Source organism: Centroberyx affinis, unplaced genomic scaffold (assembly GCF_046629955.1).
Source record: "Centroberyx affinis isolate AG114_WGS23_722 - 3 ecotype Tasmania unplaced genomic scaffold, CSIRO-AGI_Caff_v1 ptg003986l_1, whole genome shotgun sequence".
In the NCBI taxonomy this organism is placed as follows: Eukaryota; Metazoa; Chordata; class Actinopteri; order Beryciformes; family Berycidae; genus Centroberyx; species Centroberyx affinis.
Window position 1 is genome coordinate 162,676 of NW_027281803.1, and position 19,837 is coordinate 182,512.

General features: G+C 42.0%; 1 protein-coding gene across 1 annotated transcript in view; it reads right to left on the minus strand.

Moving 5' to 3' along the window:
- plekha7a (pleckstrin homology domain containing, family A member 7a) overlaps positions 1-19,837 on the minus strand; it is a 137,665-nt gene that overhangs the window by 69,276 nt on the left and 48,552 nt on the right. Inside the window, 1 exon segment of the mRNA XM_071541982.1 lies at positions 1,446-1,529. Within this exon segment, the coding sequence (XP_071398083.1) occupies positions 1,446-1,529 (84 nt within the window).

Genomic DNA, 19,837 nt, shown 5'->3' on the forward strand with positions numbered 1-19,837 from the left:
GAAGGGGGGTATTTAGTGTTTTAGATCCATAATGTGGAAGGCCTACAGGAGAGAGCTTCAAGGTCAGGGGGCAATGCACTACTATTATTATTAGCAGTAACAGTAGTAGTAGTAGAATTAGCAGTAGCAGTAGTAGTAGTAGTAACAGTAGTAGTAGCAGTGTTGTTGTAGTAGTAGTAGTAGTAGTAGTAGTAGTAGTAGTAGTAGTAGAAGTAGTAGCGGTAGTGGTAGTGGTAGTAGTAGTAGTAGTAGTAGTAGTAGTAGCAGTAGCAGTAGTAGTAGTAGGTAGTAGTAGTAGTAGTAGTAGTAGTTACAGTAGTAGCAGTAGTAGTAGTATTAGCAGTAGTAGTAGTAGTAGTAGTAGTATTAGCAGTAGTAGTAGTAGTAGTAGTAGTAGTAGTAGTATTAGTAGTAAAAAGGAATACCTAAAATTCTAAATGTAGGCTAAATGTCTTCCACTCATTAAAGGATATGATAAACTTTTGTTTATACCAATAGGACATAATGGGGAATACTCACTGACATAGACTGACATGTCCTTGCACATAACAATGTTAACATGGCAACAGCATCCAGGTGAGGGTTACCAATATGTGGAGGTTGAGGAAGGGCTTATATAATGCTACAACAAACTGTGTGTGTCAAGGATATTTGATGGAGAATCCTGCTAAGCAGTTTTCAGAAAAGTTACAAAAAGTGCATTTACCTGCACTTTCCAACTCTAATGGTCCAAACAGAGAGAGAAAGATAGAGCATCCTTTTAATATATTATTGACTCCTGCTACAGCATCACCAAACAGCGAACACATTCCAACAGCACTAAAGGTCCTTGATAAATCCACCAACACTTTCTTCTTTCACTCGTTCATTTAACACAACAAAGCCAGTCTGATAAGATGAAAGGCTCAGTTGGCCCAGTCAAAACAACACTGAACTTCCCTTGAAACCGATTACAGTATCAATCCAGAAGTACAACTCCCGAATAGACTTCAAAAATTGCTCAAATTATGTCACCAAGTTTTATACTTAAAGGTGTGTGGTGGGAGTTTACAAAGTCATAGTCACCTCAAGAGTCATGCCACCTCTTACTTATACAACAAACCATAAACTATTCTGGGAAAAAAAGTTGTCATCACTAGAAGGGCAGGGGAAACATTTTTTAAAAACGTAAAAAAATGCTCTGACATTAACTTTAATTCCATCGTTCGATCATTTCAAAGACAGGGATAAAAGAAATAACTGTTAAACAGTATATAAATGGCATTCATTCCCTGGATGAAGATCAAAACAATTTTAGCCAATTTTAGTTTTGATATATCTCAAAACAATTGGAGAAAATCAATGTAGCCCACTGATTCTGGCATCAAGATAAATTTTTCATTTCAACAGCTAAGAACCTTTTATATACCCGGCGCTGCAGAGGAGATAAAGCTAAAGACACTCACTGTTCTTGGAGGATAAAATCCACGTTCTCCGGAGAAATCTGTCCGGTCACAGGATGCCGAAACGTCGTGGTCCTCTGGTTATGACTGCAGTGACAGAGGGGGCAAAGAGGGAGGAGAGAGAGGGGAGACGAGAGACAAAATTAGCAACCTTGGTTGCACTCTGACCACAGTGAGGCCATCACCCTGGATTTTCACCCCTGCTCTGTTCACAAGTACAGCAGACACAAGCTCATCATTCCCCGGGGGAGTAGTAGGCTTAGAAGGTCTGTCCAAACCTCCACACCCTGCTGGGCCCTCGTCCCTGACTTTCCCAGGCCTGTGTAGAATGTGAGGGGTGGATGTGGGCCCCCGCAACGCCCCCGCAACGCCCCCACCCCCACCCCACCCCCCACCCGTCCTGTACAGCGTGTGTGGACCAAAGTCAAGCTCAGCACAAATTGCTGGACATTGCAGGCCAGGGCCTCCATCAAGTTCAGTCTCATTCTCGGCCTCGACCAGGGTGTAAAAGCATTCCACTGCCAGAGGGGGTAAACAACAAGGGGGGTGTGTGTGTGTGTGTGTGTGTGGAGAGAGGGGTGGTGTTGGCATGGAGCGGGGAGGGATTCAACAGGACTAAACTTTGTATTTAAGCTTTAAGGGAACTGGCATTCATTGCTCTCCATATTCAACAGGAGCTGTGAAGTTAGAGAAGTGAGTTTGCTTCAAAAATTAGATATCCACCTCTGGAATAAAGTGACACCTCCTCTATACCGACAAAATGACTGGTAAAACGAATTTAAAAACAAATAATGGGAATTTCTAATAGGATAGTAGGTAACTTTAACACTTTCACAGACTGGATTCTCAATCAATCACTTCTTTTGCCAAGTGCAATAAATATACAGGAATTTGCCTTGTTGACATTGGTACAGAGACATATTGACAACTTCCAGAATTTCACAGGACTTTCTGAGATGCATGGTGCAGGGACAACAGGGCCTCACATACACATAATATACATAGTTTTAGGGCTGCAGGGCTGCAACTTGCAGCAGATCCCCAGCTGGGAAAAGAACAGGAACCATATTTGGGAAAGAAGTTAAAACAAATCTTAGTTGTACAAATGGCGTTTTTATTTGCCATTATGCAACACAAATGTTTTATTTAATAGTTAAATAAAAATTGCTTCCACAAAGGGCCAACATGCCCCTAAAAATCAGATCAAGGGGGCAAAAAAAGCCAGTTAATTTCCTACATGGGCATGGAACTAAACCCAAACGTAGCCCCCGCAACAAACACTGAGAACTGGGCTTGTAACCTGAAGGTTGCTGGTTTGAATCCCCAGATCAGCAGCTACTATCGAGGTGCCTTTCAGCACGGCACCACAGTTGAGCAAAATATACACACGTGCATATGTAACAAAAACTTTTTTTTTTTTTTACTTGAATTTGTTCAAAACATGTGCCAAGTGATAGTTGTAGGAAGACATCAAAGATTGAAATGTTATTTGACTAAAAATATAGCATGTGAACATAGATGCTGACAAATATTGGTTGTGGAATATATGTTACTGAAGAGTCTGGAGGTGGCAGTAAAGCAGCCTAAAGGTTACAGTTAAAGGCTTGTAACCTTAAGCTTACAATGCAGTATATATATATATGATGTAGCATGGTATAGTGATGTTTGTATATGATGGTATGTAAAGCCCTTTGAGACATGCTTGTGATAAATAAACATGACTAGACTGGTGACTGCCTGACTGCTGGTTTGAATAGTAGCGCTGACTGGGAAAATCTGGTCAGGAAAAACCACTCAACAAACTACCATTAAGGTTCCCCACCTGCACACTGGCCACCAGTAGAAGACTGTGGTTGTACTGGGCAGTTCCCAGTGTCACTGTGTGGTGCTGTATGAACGTGCTGAGCATACATGCTCAGCTAAAAAACTCCTGTGTACAGAGGGTCGGAAACCTTTCCCATCTCCAACGACAATCAATACCTGGCAGCTATGTTTTCCATTCCACTAGCAGCTCACATTAGTCATGGTTTACCAACTATTGCTTGATCTAGCAGAAGATTAAATCTTATGGGAAACCCCTTCAAGGTTTCCCAGGAAACCCGGCGACATGGCAGCAGCAAGCTCCCCAACAGGGATTTATACTGCAATTAATTAGCTCACAGCATGAGACCTAAACACAACCCGTCACATCCAAACACACTGCCTACAGACCCCTTCCCCTTCAGAGAGCAGGACTTCCTCCTGTCAGTGTCAGATGAAACATGAAGAAAGAAAGAAAGAAAGAAAGAAAGAAAGGAAGAAAGGAAGAAATAACACTACTACTACTACTATTGCTATACTAATAATAATAATAATATAATCTTTACAGTGAAACAATAAGAAGTAAAAAACAATTAGATGAACATAAAAAAATGAAAGCAGGGTTTAAACAATATAAAATGGGAAAATCCCACAGTAATCACAGAAGTAAACCCCAATTATATAACGGACCGTAAAAGCTGTGGTTTAAGAAGTGATTTAGCAGCAGGGACAGCAGGGTAGGAAATCAACTTTTTTTTTTTTTCAGATGGCATTTTTTGCCCCCTTGATCTGATTTTTAAGGATATTTTGGTCCTTTAAGGCTGCAATTTTTTATCTAACTATGAAATAATACATTTCCGTTGCATAAGGGCAAATAAACACTCCATTTGTACCACCAAGATTTGTTCCATCTTCTTTCCCACTGCTGGAAACTGGCAGCAGGCCTTACAGAAGAGAATAGGTTTCCCCTCTCTGTCCCCAACCAGTTAATCTTCCACCACTCGATTGTTGAGGTTTTTGTTTTATTTTTTTGTAGATTTTGTGATGAGGTTGGCATTTTCTCCTAGTGCTGCCTGCGTGGTGCCAACATTTTCTCCTGCTTCAGGCTGCGTGTTTGGTTGTTGTCTGATCAAAAATCACTTCGTTTTTCTGTCCCAGAATGTACTGGAAAGAATTCCCCCGATCAAAGGCTCCCATGACTCATCTACGGTGGCCCACGGGGACAGTAGTCACAGTAACGTGTGAATATTTGACAACTCACTGAAAACACAAGTGTAGTTTAGTTTAGTTTAGTTTAGTTTATTGGGTATATTTATATCAGGGACCATGTACAAAATACATTGATCTCAAACAAAGAGGGAAGATGCTTTGTACCAGATTTAGCTGCTAGCTTATTTCCATCTGTGGTCCCTGGGCAGGTGAACAGAAACAATAAAACACAGAGCAAAAACCTATCAGGGTGAAATATAGGGTGAAATATAAAAAATGACGCTTCAAATTATCACTTTTAATTTGATGGGTTAACTTCTGACCCTTGGATGACAGTGATTTTGCCAAGCCGCGCCCCTCAAGGCGGCCTCTCCGCAGCCTCGAGGCCCGGACGGCAACTGACAGCAAAGAGCATTTCCTGGTGCTGAGGAGCGTGAAGCACCTTTTCTCCCAATCCACCAGGGGACAGAACTGTTCGTCATGCTGCCACAGGAGTGTGTCTTCATGGGGGCGAAAACACGCAGCGCTCCAGATAGTAGCGTCCCTCCCGGGGATACGCTCACCGTTGCACCGTAACGAGGAGCGCAGGGGCTCTAAAAATGTATAACTGTCTGAATAGGAAGGGAGTCATAATCGATCAGCTGTGGCATGAGAAGGAAAACAGATCATCTGAAGAGCCGCTCTGAGCCGTGAGTTATGACCCACGCTCTCCTCGCAGAGACGCATCAAATTCAACAGCAGATGCTAAATGGCAGCCGCAGTGTGTCAGCGCTGTTTTACTGGTAAACAGACACACGGGTCGATGTTGGTGAGGTCAGGTAACGGGAGGTTTGGTTGTTAATCTCTAGGCGGTAACTTGAGGTACAACAAATCAATGTTGTAAACCACTTAAGTAATAAAACTGTAATACTGCATAGCTTTATAATAACTTTAAACTGTAATAATCCTGTAATAATCCCTTTTTTCCTGTCCTGAAATGTTCAGTTTTCAAAACTGAAATAACTCAGTTGATAATCTAATAAATTCAGTAGTCAAACCATTTCACCCATTCACAAATTTGGTTATTAACTATCATGCTACATTAAAAAAATTGATGAAAATGTATGGACGAGGTCTTTGGTGATTTTTGTAAATGGATTACATTTAAAAATTTCAACTTTCATGTTAATGTAATAAAACCAAATTGTGTAGTAATTATTACGGGGACAGGAAAATATTAAATAAATGGTAACTTTTATTACCTCAGTAGGAAATGCATTATGTTAACAGGAGTATTTCGCCATTAACTTCACATTGTTAATACATTAATGGTTTATTATTTTAATGGTAAATTTATGACACTGACAGTTGTATTACTGGACAGCCTCCATGTGTGGAAGTGTGAATGTGTGCAACAGTAAGAATGTGAGGCAGGGCATTTCTAAAAACAGCGTGTGCACTCAATAAACTTTCCCTAAATAAACATTAAAGAAAATAGCGACCTACCCTATGAAAGTGTCATTCAAGTCAACGTATCAATGCATCATGCTGTCGAGTTATGATAAACAGTAAAAAAACACTATTTCTCATCCGCACAAATGTATTACAACTAATAAATCTTGGTAATGAGGTCAGTTAAATGCGTGCCAAATTCATAATGATCTTATGAAAGCTAAAATAAGCAATAAATGCAATATGATAAAACTATAAACATTAATCTTCATGACACACAATCCATTACACAGTCACTTACAGAGCCATCACTAATTGGAACTCTTCCATCCCACATTGCATTAGGCAGAGAGCAAATACACCTTCAGTAAAAGATTGAAACGACAACTCATGGAGAAGACCATATGACTGTACATAGATATACCCACGTGAACTATAACCAAGCAAATATTCAATAATGACTGTAATTTGTTGTGGTTTGTTATTGATCATTTTCATTTTGTTGTTTTTGTCAATTGAAGTTGTCTATGGTTGTTTTTTATTGTATGTCTTGTCATGTTCTAATGTTTGCATTGTTTGTATGTCTTGTAGTCATCCTCTAAATGTTTGTCAAATGTTCATTTATTCACACGCACCAGCTAATAAAGAATAAAGACTATGAAATAGTAACATGGTGTGATGGTATGATTGCTGAGGACAGTCGCCGCCTTAAATCTTCTCAGCAAGCCCAGCGGTCTGATATTGATCCAACACATTCAAATAATGGACTGTTTATTTGTGAGCTGGTATTTGATGCGTTGCAAGTGGGAAACTGATAAATCCATGTCTGATTCATCTGACACAGAATATGAATGGAACATGGTGTCGGTTTCTTCGGAGGCTGTTTATCGGTGGCTGTGATTTTACACTGCCACTGGGTTCTAAAGATATAATAGGTTTGATATTGTCATTTCAGAGTAGATGAGGCATCCTTGGCCTGAATTGTAGAGAAAAAAAATTGTAAATGTGTCTCTACAAGCTTTATATAGCCCCCTTTTAACAATGTTCTTTAACACTGATCCATTTGCGATGCACCTTACATTTCTGGGCCCATTTTGTCGTTCTGGGCCCATTTTGTGCAGCTACAATGGACGTTCACAACATTTTTTTTTTCAGCTATCCAATACGTCAGCCGTTAACCGAGTTTTTTGTGTCAGTCCCTCAGATTCAAAGAGCAAGGGCTTCTTTCTAGACTCACCATTTTGCATCTGGGGTAATTGAAAGTCATTCTGGGAAATGTAGCACGAAAATGTAGCACTAACTGAAGTAGAAGTAGATCAGACAGGTTGAGGGAAAGTGGGCATATCACAGATCTAAGACATCCAAAATTTAGTCTACACAGGCCATGTGAGAATATAAGTGCTTGCAGGTTTAAAATTCAAAGCTTCTGCTCAGCATTTCATTGTATTCCTCATGTGTTTAAGCTTATATAATAATAACTTATTGAAGCTCATTGTAAGAACCTCTGGATAAGAGCATCAGTTAAATGCCTGCAATATCACTGTAAAAATCCGCATATTCCTGTTGTCCCAAAAACTTTAATTCCCAAGGACAACCGAGGCTCTACTCTACCTTACACAGTTGGAGAGGCAGCGTGAGTGACTTACATAACAACCATATCATTGAAACAGCTACCTCTCAAAAAAATAACCCACTCAATGCTGACCCTAAGCGTGGAGCTCAACCCTCTCCATGTGGTATTTACCTACAGCGTGGCAGACTCGTCAATTCAGATTGGTCGAGTGAGAAGAGGTACAATCTGGATGTAAACATGAAAGGGTTACATGTGATACATTTACCATGCCAATAAGTATACAGAAGTCCCACTGACTGCACGCTTACTGAACTACTGCAACGCTTTTGCTCCATCCTCAAATAGAACTGTCTGCAGGGGGAATAAGGGGAAATAAATGAATATAGGATGGATGCAGGATAAATGCACGAATGCAGCCACGATCATGTGAGTGCAAGCTAAAGTTACTCGCGAGCAGAGCGCAACCTAAAACCAACACTTAACCTACCGTTTGATTTACATGCTACCAGTTTAGACTGAACACGATTTCCCCATGGGTGTTGGAGGAGGAGTGTATACGTTACACTCCATTTGGGAAAGTGGCATTAACATCGAGATTGTGAAAGAGCCTTGTGCCCCTATGATGAGCATTTGCCATCCATGTTAACCACCAAATGCTCTAAATGACTGACATTTGTCCATAAAAACATCTCAAACTAAATGCACTGAAAAATGTTTGCTTGACGAATCAATGCGTACATTTAGCATTTCCCCACATTGGATGCAAAATACATAAACCAATTTATTTTTCGCTTGAGGTGCTTCAATGCTCTTATGCTCCAATTACTCTCTCTCGCGTGTGACCAGGTTGTCGGTTCGAATCCTCAGAAAGTCTGGAGCAAGGTGCTTGACCTCCAGCTGCTCCGACATTGGAGCTGCTCAGCTGCCAACAGTAGGAGACTGCGGCTGCACCGATCAGCTCCCGGTGATTTGCTTATGGGTGAATTAATGTGAAGGGTGCAGCTGAAAGACAGTGTGCTGGAATAAATTAAGGATACAGAGAACAAAGATGCTCCGGCGTATCTCGGGCACTATAAGCTGTCGGCGGCTGCTCTCAGCTGAGCCCCGTCAGCGACATGCACTGTGTTTGTGCTTCAGGCACCTCTTACCGCACTGATCCCAGCAGGGGACATGCACCCTCTTATCAAAACTATCAAAACCCATCACCATTTTTCTGATTTGTCTGAGATGCAGACTGAGAAGTCACAAAGAAGATCCCAAACTTTTCACTTTAATATGTGATTCAATGTTTGCTAAAAAACGAACCAGACAGCGTTCAGACAAAGTGGCTCATTTCTTTGCCGTCTGAGAAAAGCAACACAGCAGCGACCACTCTCCCTTTCACACCAGCGTCCAATTTTGGGATTTTGTGACATGGAGACAAAGAAGTCAAAAAAGAAGATTTGCTTTGATGCCATTCAATGTTTGCTTAAAAACCAAACTAACAAAGTGGCTCATTACTTTCTCATCTGAGAAAAGCAACACTCCAACGAGCATTCTCCCTTTCATGCCAATGTAATACCTTAATTTTGTGATTTTGTGGTCTTCTATTGATGGTCGAAATTCATCAGAACAGTTCCCCTGCAGCTGATACTTCGCTTTTACAAGATGGTCTCTTTGACCACTTAGCCGTCCTGCCGCCTATATAAACCGTCTTTAGCACATGTAGGCCGCTGTCAGCTGACCATGCGGACTCTGTTTTGACTTAGTTCGAGGATCTGGTGTGCTGCGCGCCTCTTTGTGTGACTTTTTCACCCGCTTCGATATTCACATGACATTTACGAGGCACGGGTGGCAAACTCCTGGGGTTACATAAACACAGTTGTCCATGACAGCGCTCGCACGACACAACACACACATGGTCACACATACACACATGCCACACATGACCTCTCGCACACACACACATGCACACATTGCACCTGCTGTGTCATATGACTTGAGTGTCACCCTCTATCTCTAGGAACTTTTGCTTTGCTCCCGCTTGTCCTTGTGACCAAGTCAAGTCAAAACCAGCCTTGTTTGTCCAATCTCGCGCTCCCTCCCTCTCTGAACTGACCTCTTGCCAAAAAAGCATCAACATGTCTTGATAATCAGCCAATGTTCCTTCAGAGCATTTTTGAACCTGTGCCCATATTGTCCAACATTAAATTGTCACTAAGGAGGTTTCAGAGGTTCGCTCTGCAGCCAGCTAAAATGCCCATTGGGTCAAGATTGGCAGACCACTGAACTTTGTCATTGCCTATTGATAACCTGATTACCTAAAGGGCAATGTCAATGGTTTTTGGACGGGCAAAGAACAAAGAAAGACTTGATTCAGAGAGACGCTCTGTCCATTTGATGCCCATTTCTGTTACGTCTAGCTCTTTAATGATGCTCCATGTTGCATTTTTAAACATCAATATATCCATGTCAAATTAATTGTGATCCCTTGGTATAATTACCGTAAACAAATGAGCCAATTTTTTGACCGTTTGTTTTGAAAAGCAATAAGTATAAGAGCCAATAACAGCCCTCGATAACAGCAGAGTATGCACTGCACTGAAGTTAGTTAGAAACTGGTGTAGCATCTCTCTTCCTGTTTTGTGCCATAAAGCAATGTCCCTTTGTGCCACACAACAATAAAGGACATTTCCTGCAAAAACCGACCTGGTGGCACTCAATGTAAAATGCAGCGAAGGGGCTGACCATCTTCTTGGTAATGGTCTTGTTTTTTTACGGTAATTATACTATTTCAAAATGAATGTGGTAATGATTTATTGATGTTAAAATGCCACACACAGCACCTTTAACTTTTTTATTACAGATGGACCGATCAATGTGCCACCTCTGATGATGTACCACACCTCCACCTGGGTGTGACTGATGTTTTAAAAGGTGGGCTCGTTGGCTAGAGCAACTCTTATCTACCCTAAATGGGGGGGATTTGTCTCTATATTTCTTGCCACTGCACAGCCAGCTTGTATTTTGACAAACGCGCAGCAGACAGTGTTTCTAAATGTCGATTTAGTGAGTGGGCGTATTTTCAGTCAAAGGTCACGTCTATTTAAAGGGTTTTTCCAGATGAAATGTGTTTGAAGTGCAATGAGGGAGGGAGGGGTGGGGGGGGTGCTGCCGGTGCAGTATGGGGAAACACAGCAAGGTCATTCCCATTCAGAGCACAGTGTATGTTTAACAGCGTGTGCGTGAGAGACAGAGAGAGGGAGAGAGAGAGAGAGAGAGATAGAAAGAGAGAATGTGTCATTTATATGTGGATGAGAGAGTATGAGAGAGTACTTCAGCATAAGTATTGTTACTTTGTTGAAATTTTACTAAAATTAGTATACTGTACTGGTATAAAAATCTGCTAAAGTAAAAAGTAGCTAAAATGTACTGTTACTGAGTTACTTTTCTTTTAATTGGATTTTTTTTTTAAATAAAATCAAAATAAAGTAAAGCCAGTAGTGGAAGTCTCTGGATATCAACCCAAAGAAGGCACTGGAGCACACGGATCACTGGTTATAAATTTAATATAGGTACAAGGACTAACGCACCTGCGTCTTCCTCAGGGTCAAACAGTACTGTTTCTGTTCTTCATACTAAGATGTATTGTAGATTTTTCTCTTGACTGATTTGTGATGATGTGCGCTTTTGTTATTGGCCAATGAGAGGTCCCCTCCCATCCTCTAGCGCCTATGACAGGCTCGCTTCATTGGATAGGAAGGTTATTTAAACCTCCTATGCCTTTAGAACTACTGTTTGACTCTGAGGAAGACGCAGGTGCGTTGAAACGTTAGTCCTTGTACCTACATTAAATTTATAACCAGTGATCCGTGTGCTCCAGTGGCTTGTTTGGGTTGATATCCAGAGACTTCCACTACTGTTGTCCTGTTCTGAGAGCACCGGTGCCCAGGCTGAAGCACGAGAAACTATGTGCTGTAAATCACCGCACCTAAAGCCAGATTACTCAACAAATTACACAAAAAAGCTACTCAATTAGAGTAACTGTAATTAGTTACATACACCCTTGGTGTGTGTGTGTGTGTGTGTGTGTGTGTGTGCCCACGCACTCTGCATACCTGTTACCTGGTGAAATTATGTACAATTGTTCATCTTCAGCAGACAGACAAAGCCTTTGGAGTGGAGTAGCTAAACACTGACTCCACGCACACACACACAGCCACACACACAAACAAACACACTATCTGTGGTTAAATTGATGAAGCAACTCGTGTCACTATGAGTGGCGAGCTCGTAGAATAACACCACCCACTCATTAATCTGAGAGCAGGCATGAAAGAGTACAGTATGGGCAGCTCACCCATCTACACACACACACACACACACACACACACAGGACTGCCAAGAACAAAATTCCACTTTGGTGCATGGCCTAATATTTAAATAAATTCACTAAATGATGTTGCACAAAGTAACAGAGGCGAGAGGGGTCCGGAGTTGGCCGCAGAACACAAGTAGGTTAAAACATGATCGATGTTGTTTTCAGTAGCCTGTAGAGTGGGCCGCTGGCACCTCATCTCAGATTATTTAACAGCTGCTAAGTGTCCCAAGAGCTCCCTGATGATGCGTCAGCCTCCGGCTCTCACTGGCTACATCAACTTTAGGCTAGGAGCATCATTACAAAAACAAGTACTAGAAGCACTGCTTATACAACAATGTACTTCACTATTAAATGTGTTGTCTTATGATCATAAAAGGATTTAGCTATATATTGAAATATATGTAACTATATTGCAGCAGTCCATGCAAACTAACCCCCAAAGTTTGCGTCGTGTGACATCATCAAAACTCATTTGTACACAAAGAGGCTTGTGGTACATTAACATCGCAGCTAAGGTCTGAAGATTTGTAGTTCAAGTTAAATTTCACAATAAGAAATCAATACTTTGTTTTATTAATTATATACTTTTCAACAGTTTCATAGCACTCAGGTATACTATATATACTGCAAATGAAAAAAACTGTAACTTCAGTTTTGGTTGAAAATTAGATCTGGTCATTTCTGCTAGCCAACACTGGGTCAGAGGAGGATAAGAGGATGGATAATAATGTCTTACCAAGTCAACAATTCACCATGTTTTCAAAGATCGTCCAAGTCATTTGGCAGGGCAATAAAAAAAGATTCCTCACTTTCACATCCTGACCAGTTATTGCCTTTGAAGAGCAGTACAGCAGAGTGAAGTGTGTCACGTCTGGAGGCCCTGGCTGAATTTGGCTCTTGAAGACCCGCACCGAGGTAAAAAGAACAGCCTCACTGTCCTCACCAAAGCAGAGCGGGGCTGCAGCGACACATGGCAGGCCCACACCCACAGATATACTACCATATAAACTAATATTAGCAGCTCTATTAAGCGTAGTGAACTAATAATAGCCCCAGCATCATTCAAGACTTTGTTTTGTTACGTTTGTGTTCGGCAGTAGTGGCAAAAGAGCTGTGCCAGCAGCTCCATGTTGGTGCCTCGCTCAGTGTGGCTGCTGTAACTCTATAGCCCAGTTCCACCTTGCTCTGCCTATTTCTCCACTCTCTGCAACTGGCACTGCAAATAATGAAGTCCGAAAAAGACAGAGGAAGCTTTCTCAGCGTAATGGAAAAGCATTGTTTTTTTTACCTGTGTCCACACGGTCACTGGTGCGGCTTCATTGCTTTGCTTCCCCACCGCGCGTGTGAATGTGTATGAATGGCGCGTGTACTGTAAGCTCTTCCTGTCTGTAGCCAGGGGAAGTGGGGGGCGGGGGGGGGCGGTAAAGCTGGCTGGGTCCTGTAACTGGCCAGGGGGTAAAGAGGGGGAATACTATCTGACCATCTCTCTCTCTCTCTCTCTCTCACACACACACACCCGCACACACACACGCTCCCTAGTCAGCCAGCTGAATTCCTCGCAGGCCATTGCTGCCCAGTGAGTGTCAGGCAGTGACACAGTGTGGTTCAGCTCCAGATTGCTGCTGCCACCATCTCTTCTTCAGGTTTTCACAGCCTCCTATACAACCACCTACCCACCCAAACATCCGTAACACAACGCCTCACCAACAAAATCATGCTCTCTCACTTCCTCACACTCCATCTCTCTCTCTTCTCGCTCCCCCATCACCCATTTCATCCCACTCGCACTGGAAGGCATTCATTGCCCCCCCCCCCCCCCCCCCCCCCCCATTTGATTAAATGAAGGTCTATAAAAGTCCACAGAGGTTTTGCCAGGTTAAGCAGTGAAACCAGACGTATCTACCAGTGTGGGCAGGCTGTGAGCTGAATGCTATTGTTGTGCCCACTGGCACACAAATCACTGTAATGAGGGTTATTAACGATCTCAAATGACCGCAGCCTATCGGGCTGTTAAACAGGACCTGTTAAAATACCCATAATGCCAGTCTTTGCTGCCTCGCATGTCGGACACATTTCCTGTTCAGCGGTGACGGCAAAGTTTTTAAGTTACATAAGACTGTTGATTTATCACAAATTGTGCGAGGCTTTTAGAGTTAGGCCAGGGAGTTGTGCCTATGTAGGCTACTGTAAAAAGCTACAGTGCATCAAATACAGGCTTTGTCCCTCACCATACCTAACATGATTCAGTAATTTAACACAAAGAGGATTCACTAGGAGTGTACGAACAGTTTATATAAGGCAGCTCATTCTTTACTCCCTCGCTGATTCAATCCCCCCCACCCCGTCCTCTTTGTCATACCCACTGTTTATTCTCTTTTGATGAAGGAAGCAGAGCCGGCTCAGGTAAGTGCCACTGCTGTAACCCTAGCGTATGACGTCAAGCTCCCAGCAGCCCGAGCATTATGCGGCATTTTGATCATTACATAGCGCCGCTTTAATGTTGCCAGTGCCAGGCAGCTCCCCCCCATCTCTGGTTTCCCTCTGACCCAGGAAAATAAAGAGCTTCTCCAGCGCCAGAGAGGGGTGAGGGGGGACTGAGGGGGCCGGGGGAGTCGCTCAGTGCTGCTGGCAGACTGGCATCTACACCGTGCCAGTAATTACTGAGGTAGGAACGGGTGTCACTGACATCACTGGCACAGAGACCCTGCTGCCAAGACCCAGACAGACAGCCGGGTCGGTTACAAGGTTCAGATGCCAGGTGATTTAATGTAGTGTGAGAAGCTGTGGACTGCAAACGATGCCGATGCTGGAACTGTCATACTGTAAGTTATGTTGGTCCCAGCACCTGCAGGTATGAAGGTATGATTATGCTTCCATGTGTTAAACAAGAGAAATAGCAAGACAGCTGTCTAGAGGTCTCAAAACACAGTTGGAAAGCAGAATGAACAGTCAACAAAACAAGATATCATTTGAAAATCATGTAAAACACACCAGATAGAGTTCTCAGTCGTGTAATTAATCTTGGACTTCCATTGATTTCTGCACTTCTTAGAAAGCCTGAACAAAATTTTTTTTTATCCTACTTTAATATTGATTCTGGTGACAAGTTGCCAAATGTTTTAACAGGAAATGCATCCAAGGCCAAGCCCCTGAACTTCCTCCCTTTGTACTTGTGATCAAAGACAGCAAGAGGTGAGACTGGTCACTCGTTATGACTTCCTGGAATTAAAAAAGACAGACTGAATAAGACCAAAACTTAAAGTCAACAGGCCTGCAGCTCATCTCCCTGCTGAATGCAACAGACCTGCAACAGCCACCTTCCTGCATGTGTGATGGACACATCTATGACTTCAACATTACAACAGCAAACAATGTGCATTCACCCCTCATTCAGAAACCTCTGTACTCTTCATTATTATTCCATGATGAGCAAATTAACCATGACCTACCAACTAAAGTTCATATGATAATACTGACAGCTGTCAGAAAAGAGTGTTGCCCCCTCTATCTCTGGACTTGGCAACAGCCAAAGCCAAAATAGCAGAAGAGCACTCCACTGAGCAGCTCTCGCCCCTGGGCTTTAGCTGTAGCACTTGTCTCAGAACATGTGCACATCTCCAATACATCAATCACTGTGTTGACAGCCTGCAAAAAGGTAAGACCTTCACAGTGCTGGTAGAAGAGAAGCCCAGCAGGCATTTCTAGAATACCACAAACACAACTCCAACACATCGCATGGTGATGAAACAAGTCCTGGCACTATACAAGGGGAGACAGGTGTTTTTACGGTGTCTCTGTACTAACATTACTTAGGTGTTGAGATTATATGGGTATTTGTTTGAGTGATCTACTACACACTAAACCATCTGCATATGCTAAACCATTGAAGTCAATTTTCTTGTGTGGATGTCGCAGGATCAAATACGCTTTGCACAGCTTATATTTAACTTTACAGGAGTTACAAGAGGACAAGTTCACTTCACAGGATTTTAAATAATGTTTGTTGACAGTTTGAATTTTACTGAGTTTTCTTAACATGACAAGTGTCACATTATGGGAAAAGGTTTTTGTATTTGTCCTTCAGCAACCCTCAAAATGGATTTCAAAAATGTTTAGCATTTATCATCAAAAAACATTCAACTGGCAATGGGTGAACAAGATTGCAGCAAGCGGTGCTCATTAGTTTGAATGGGAAATGCTGAGCCATTTTTCATTACATTTCAACATGTTACAGATGCCTGGTGGCAGTGCACAAAGATTTCACCAAAATTCAGACTATCAATGTATCAAGGCTGCATTTTTTTTAATATGGCTTATTCACTAAATCTGGTTGATCTATCAGGTGTTTTGTTTAAGTCTAATGAACATTTTGTTTTTCACATATCAAGAAATTAGTTTGTCAGGTTCACTTTAACCAGAGTTTTGCTCGCATTGAAACCCAATTCAATACAAACTTAATCATTACCTTTTCCAAGTTGGACAGAGATTGACTCTACTGTCCCTTTTACTGAATGACGGGCCCTGTTGTCCATGCATCATGTAGCCATTGTAAAAGTCCCATGTTTTTACTGCATGTTTGCTGAAATAATGTTACAGTTTGCTTCATCTCCACGTGCCACTGTTTGAAAAAGTATTGCAAATTATTAGGAATGGTCTGGTAACTAGTTGGTTCAGGGAGACAATAGTTTTGTGTTACAATATAGTTATTTGACATTCAGAAAACTCTGCACTTCTAATGCAGGATAAATGCATGAAGGCTTGTACAACACCTTGCACGATATCCATTTATGTTACTACATTAGGTGTTGATATGTCCTTGCACCAGAGTCACCGGGGCCAATTCTTCAACATTCATTGTACTCTGTGAATGAAGTGATTCTGATTATCCAGAACACTTTCCAAAGCTTTCCCTGACGGCTGTATGGAAATCAGATCACCGCTTGTTTGACACTTGTCCACATACAAATCAGCGGTGGCGTTTTGGCCCCCTGCCTCGGTGAGTGACTGACTCTAATTATACCCACTCTGCACCAGACTGGGGAACAGATTGCCTATTAAATGTCTTCTGCACAGATAATGAAAATATTTGCATTAGCATAAACAGGGATGGCAGTGGAAAGGAGCCCTGTGATTGGGATGAGCGTGGAGAACACTGAGCAATGCTTAGACCCGTTACAAAAGTGCCTACACTGACTAAAAATTAGCCTTCACACCGCGGCTTGTGCCTTCACAGCAAATAAGCTTCTTTCTGAGCCCATTGAGAAGCTACTTGAGAGAGGAAGGATTTGGGGAAGCTATTTAGAGAGTACAGAGAGTGTTGCAAAGGGAGAGAGATTTTCGTGTAGTTCTGTGATTACAAATGCACTCCTTCTGCATGAGTGAATATTCTCTCCTTAGTTTTTCTGGGTTTGTAGACGATGAAAAGCCCATGAGTTACTGAAAGAGAGCAAGGGATACAGAGTATTACTGAAACGTGAGTTGCAGATGAAAGGTGAGATTGATATGAAGACACGGGGGGATGGGGAGACATTACAAGAGGCGTTCAAAGACGTTCAAAGCGGGAGAGAACGAGAACGCAGGAAACACATGTCAGTTGAGTATACAGACTAACGTCATCGGCATAGTAACACGCCACCCCAAGAAAACCTCCTGGCTGCTCTTCAGCTGTGGCTGGGCTAAGTGGGAGGGGGGTCAACACGAGAGGTAAAGTGGAGGGAAAATGTGTCACCAGTGCCGCATCCACAACTCAAGTGGTTCTTCAGCGTCAAAGCAGCAGAAACGCCGCCATCCGTACGCAGGGTTAATAACGTAATGTGATACTCTATTGATCCCTGTAGGGAGGTTCTCTTTCTCGCTTGGACACCGACAGAACAGCACCGCTGGAGCTGGTAGGGGTTCAGTGTCTTGTTGAAGTGCACAAATAAAATAAAATAGAGAATCATACTCCTATACCAATAAGACTGCCTGTTCTTGTTAGTACCCCCAGTTTAACATGGAAAAAAGCTAAATATATTCCGTAGTTATCTTTTTTCTAAAAAATAAAGTCAAATATACATTTTCATACTTGTTGCCAAATACATACGAATAATAATGATAATAAACAATTAACACAGGTTTGTAACATTGACATGTCAATGTAATATCTTGTGAGATTATGACTTTATTTCGTATATAGTATGTGTTTATAGCTTATAGTGTGATTTCAGAATGAGAGAATTGCATGATCCAGGTGTGGAAGCAATACAGTTTGAATTAAATCAATTCAAAATATGAAACTGCAATTCACATCAATATAGTAGGACCTTCATACTTGTGTATTCAGATGCATAAGATATAAGCCTTTTTATGGCAAAAGATTTTTACTTAATTGTGGTTCTAACAAATATTCACTTGACCCCGACCCTAACTTGCACTTGAGTTGAAATACAAAGGAGAAACTCTACACGAACACGACATTTAATTCAACACAGTATCACATCAACCCAATAGAGAAACACTATCAGTGTTCCCGATCAGCCGCGCTCATCTCCCTCTTAACCAAGTGTGTTCTCAGATGGCTGGCCCATATCAGTGTAAAACATCCTCTCTCCCTTCATCTCACAATAGAGAAACTCCATTAGATCTCTTAGATGAAAATTAGCTCCCTCATGAATATTTATGGAGAACAATTTTGACACCATCCATCACGCAGACTGGAGTATTCTTAGAGGCGTAGCGGCAATAAAAGGTCTGTGAGGAGTGTTTACGGTCGGATCGATGGCGACGGCGCCAGGCCCAGCAACGAGAGAGATGTAGGCTGTGTCTTCTAAATTAGAGAGCGGAGTGTGTGTGTGTGTGTGTGTGTGTGTGTGTGTACGTTGGGGGGATAGGGGGGCCAAGGAGGATAATGTTCTCACAACTAATTATTGTTAGGCCAGGCCAGACGTGGGCACGGATAACTCTTTAATCCTTTTAATTCCTTTGACAGGATACCTTACTGCTCAAATAGAATAGAATAGAATTAACAGAGTAGAATAGAATAAAGCAGAATAGAACACAATATAACATAAAAGAGTAGAAGGGAAGAGGTGACAAGAGAAAAGAAGAAAGCTGCATAAAATAGAATAGAGCAGAATAGAGCAAAATTGAATGTTAGAATACCATAGAAAAGACCACCATAGCACACAACAACAAAACATAACAAATCACTATGGCAAAACACTATCTAATACTTATGTAATACTTATGTAAAATGTAATTATTTAAAGTTTATTTAATGTTAAGTCTCAACAAGTGATACACCGACTAAAATATAAGACATTGCCACCGTCAAAACTGAAGAGGATTTTCACTTCCCTTTCATCACTTTTTGTCAGTCTTCATGAGCGCCTCTCCCCGCCCAACTCTAAACTCTAAAGTGTTTAACGGCTATTTGACAGCTTGTTAAGATCGCAACCACAGGGCCATCGATTCCCCCCTGACGCTGACATGGCCCACAGCAGAGCGACGGGTGGCAGTTGTGTGCTTTGCTCTGCTGCTGGTCCACAGTATCTCCCTCCACCATCTCTTATCCCATCTGCCCCGACAGGATCTGGACACGGGAGAATTCCTCTGCTGGTACAAACACGACGGCTCAGAGTAAACAGTGCAGGACCGTTGGAGCCGCGTTCAAATAATGTGCCGACAACGACAGAAAATGTAACTGTGGAAATGGCCTACTGGCTCACATCCCACAGATGATTATCAATTGTGAATAAATAGACTGGAAAGCAGGTTTTAATGTCGTTTCAGTGAATAGAAGCTTTGGAGTTGCGTCACAAGTCGCCTAGCAACTACATCAGGCGCTGTCATGGTGGTCCACTAGAGAAATGAACGTATGCAAATACTGGCTAAATATACAACAACTGGGTGGGAAAAAGATGCCTGAAAAAGACTGTTGTTGGGTAAGGTGTAGGTCAATTCAGTAATGTTATAATTAAAAGTGGATAGTCTAATAAGGTAGATTTTTATTGAGGACCTCCAATATGGCTGCCAGAGGGTGCA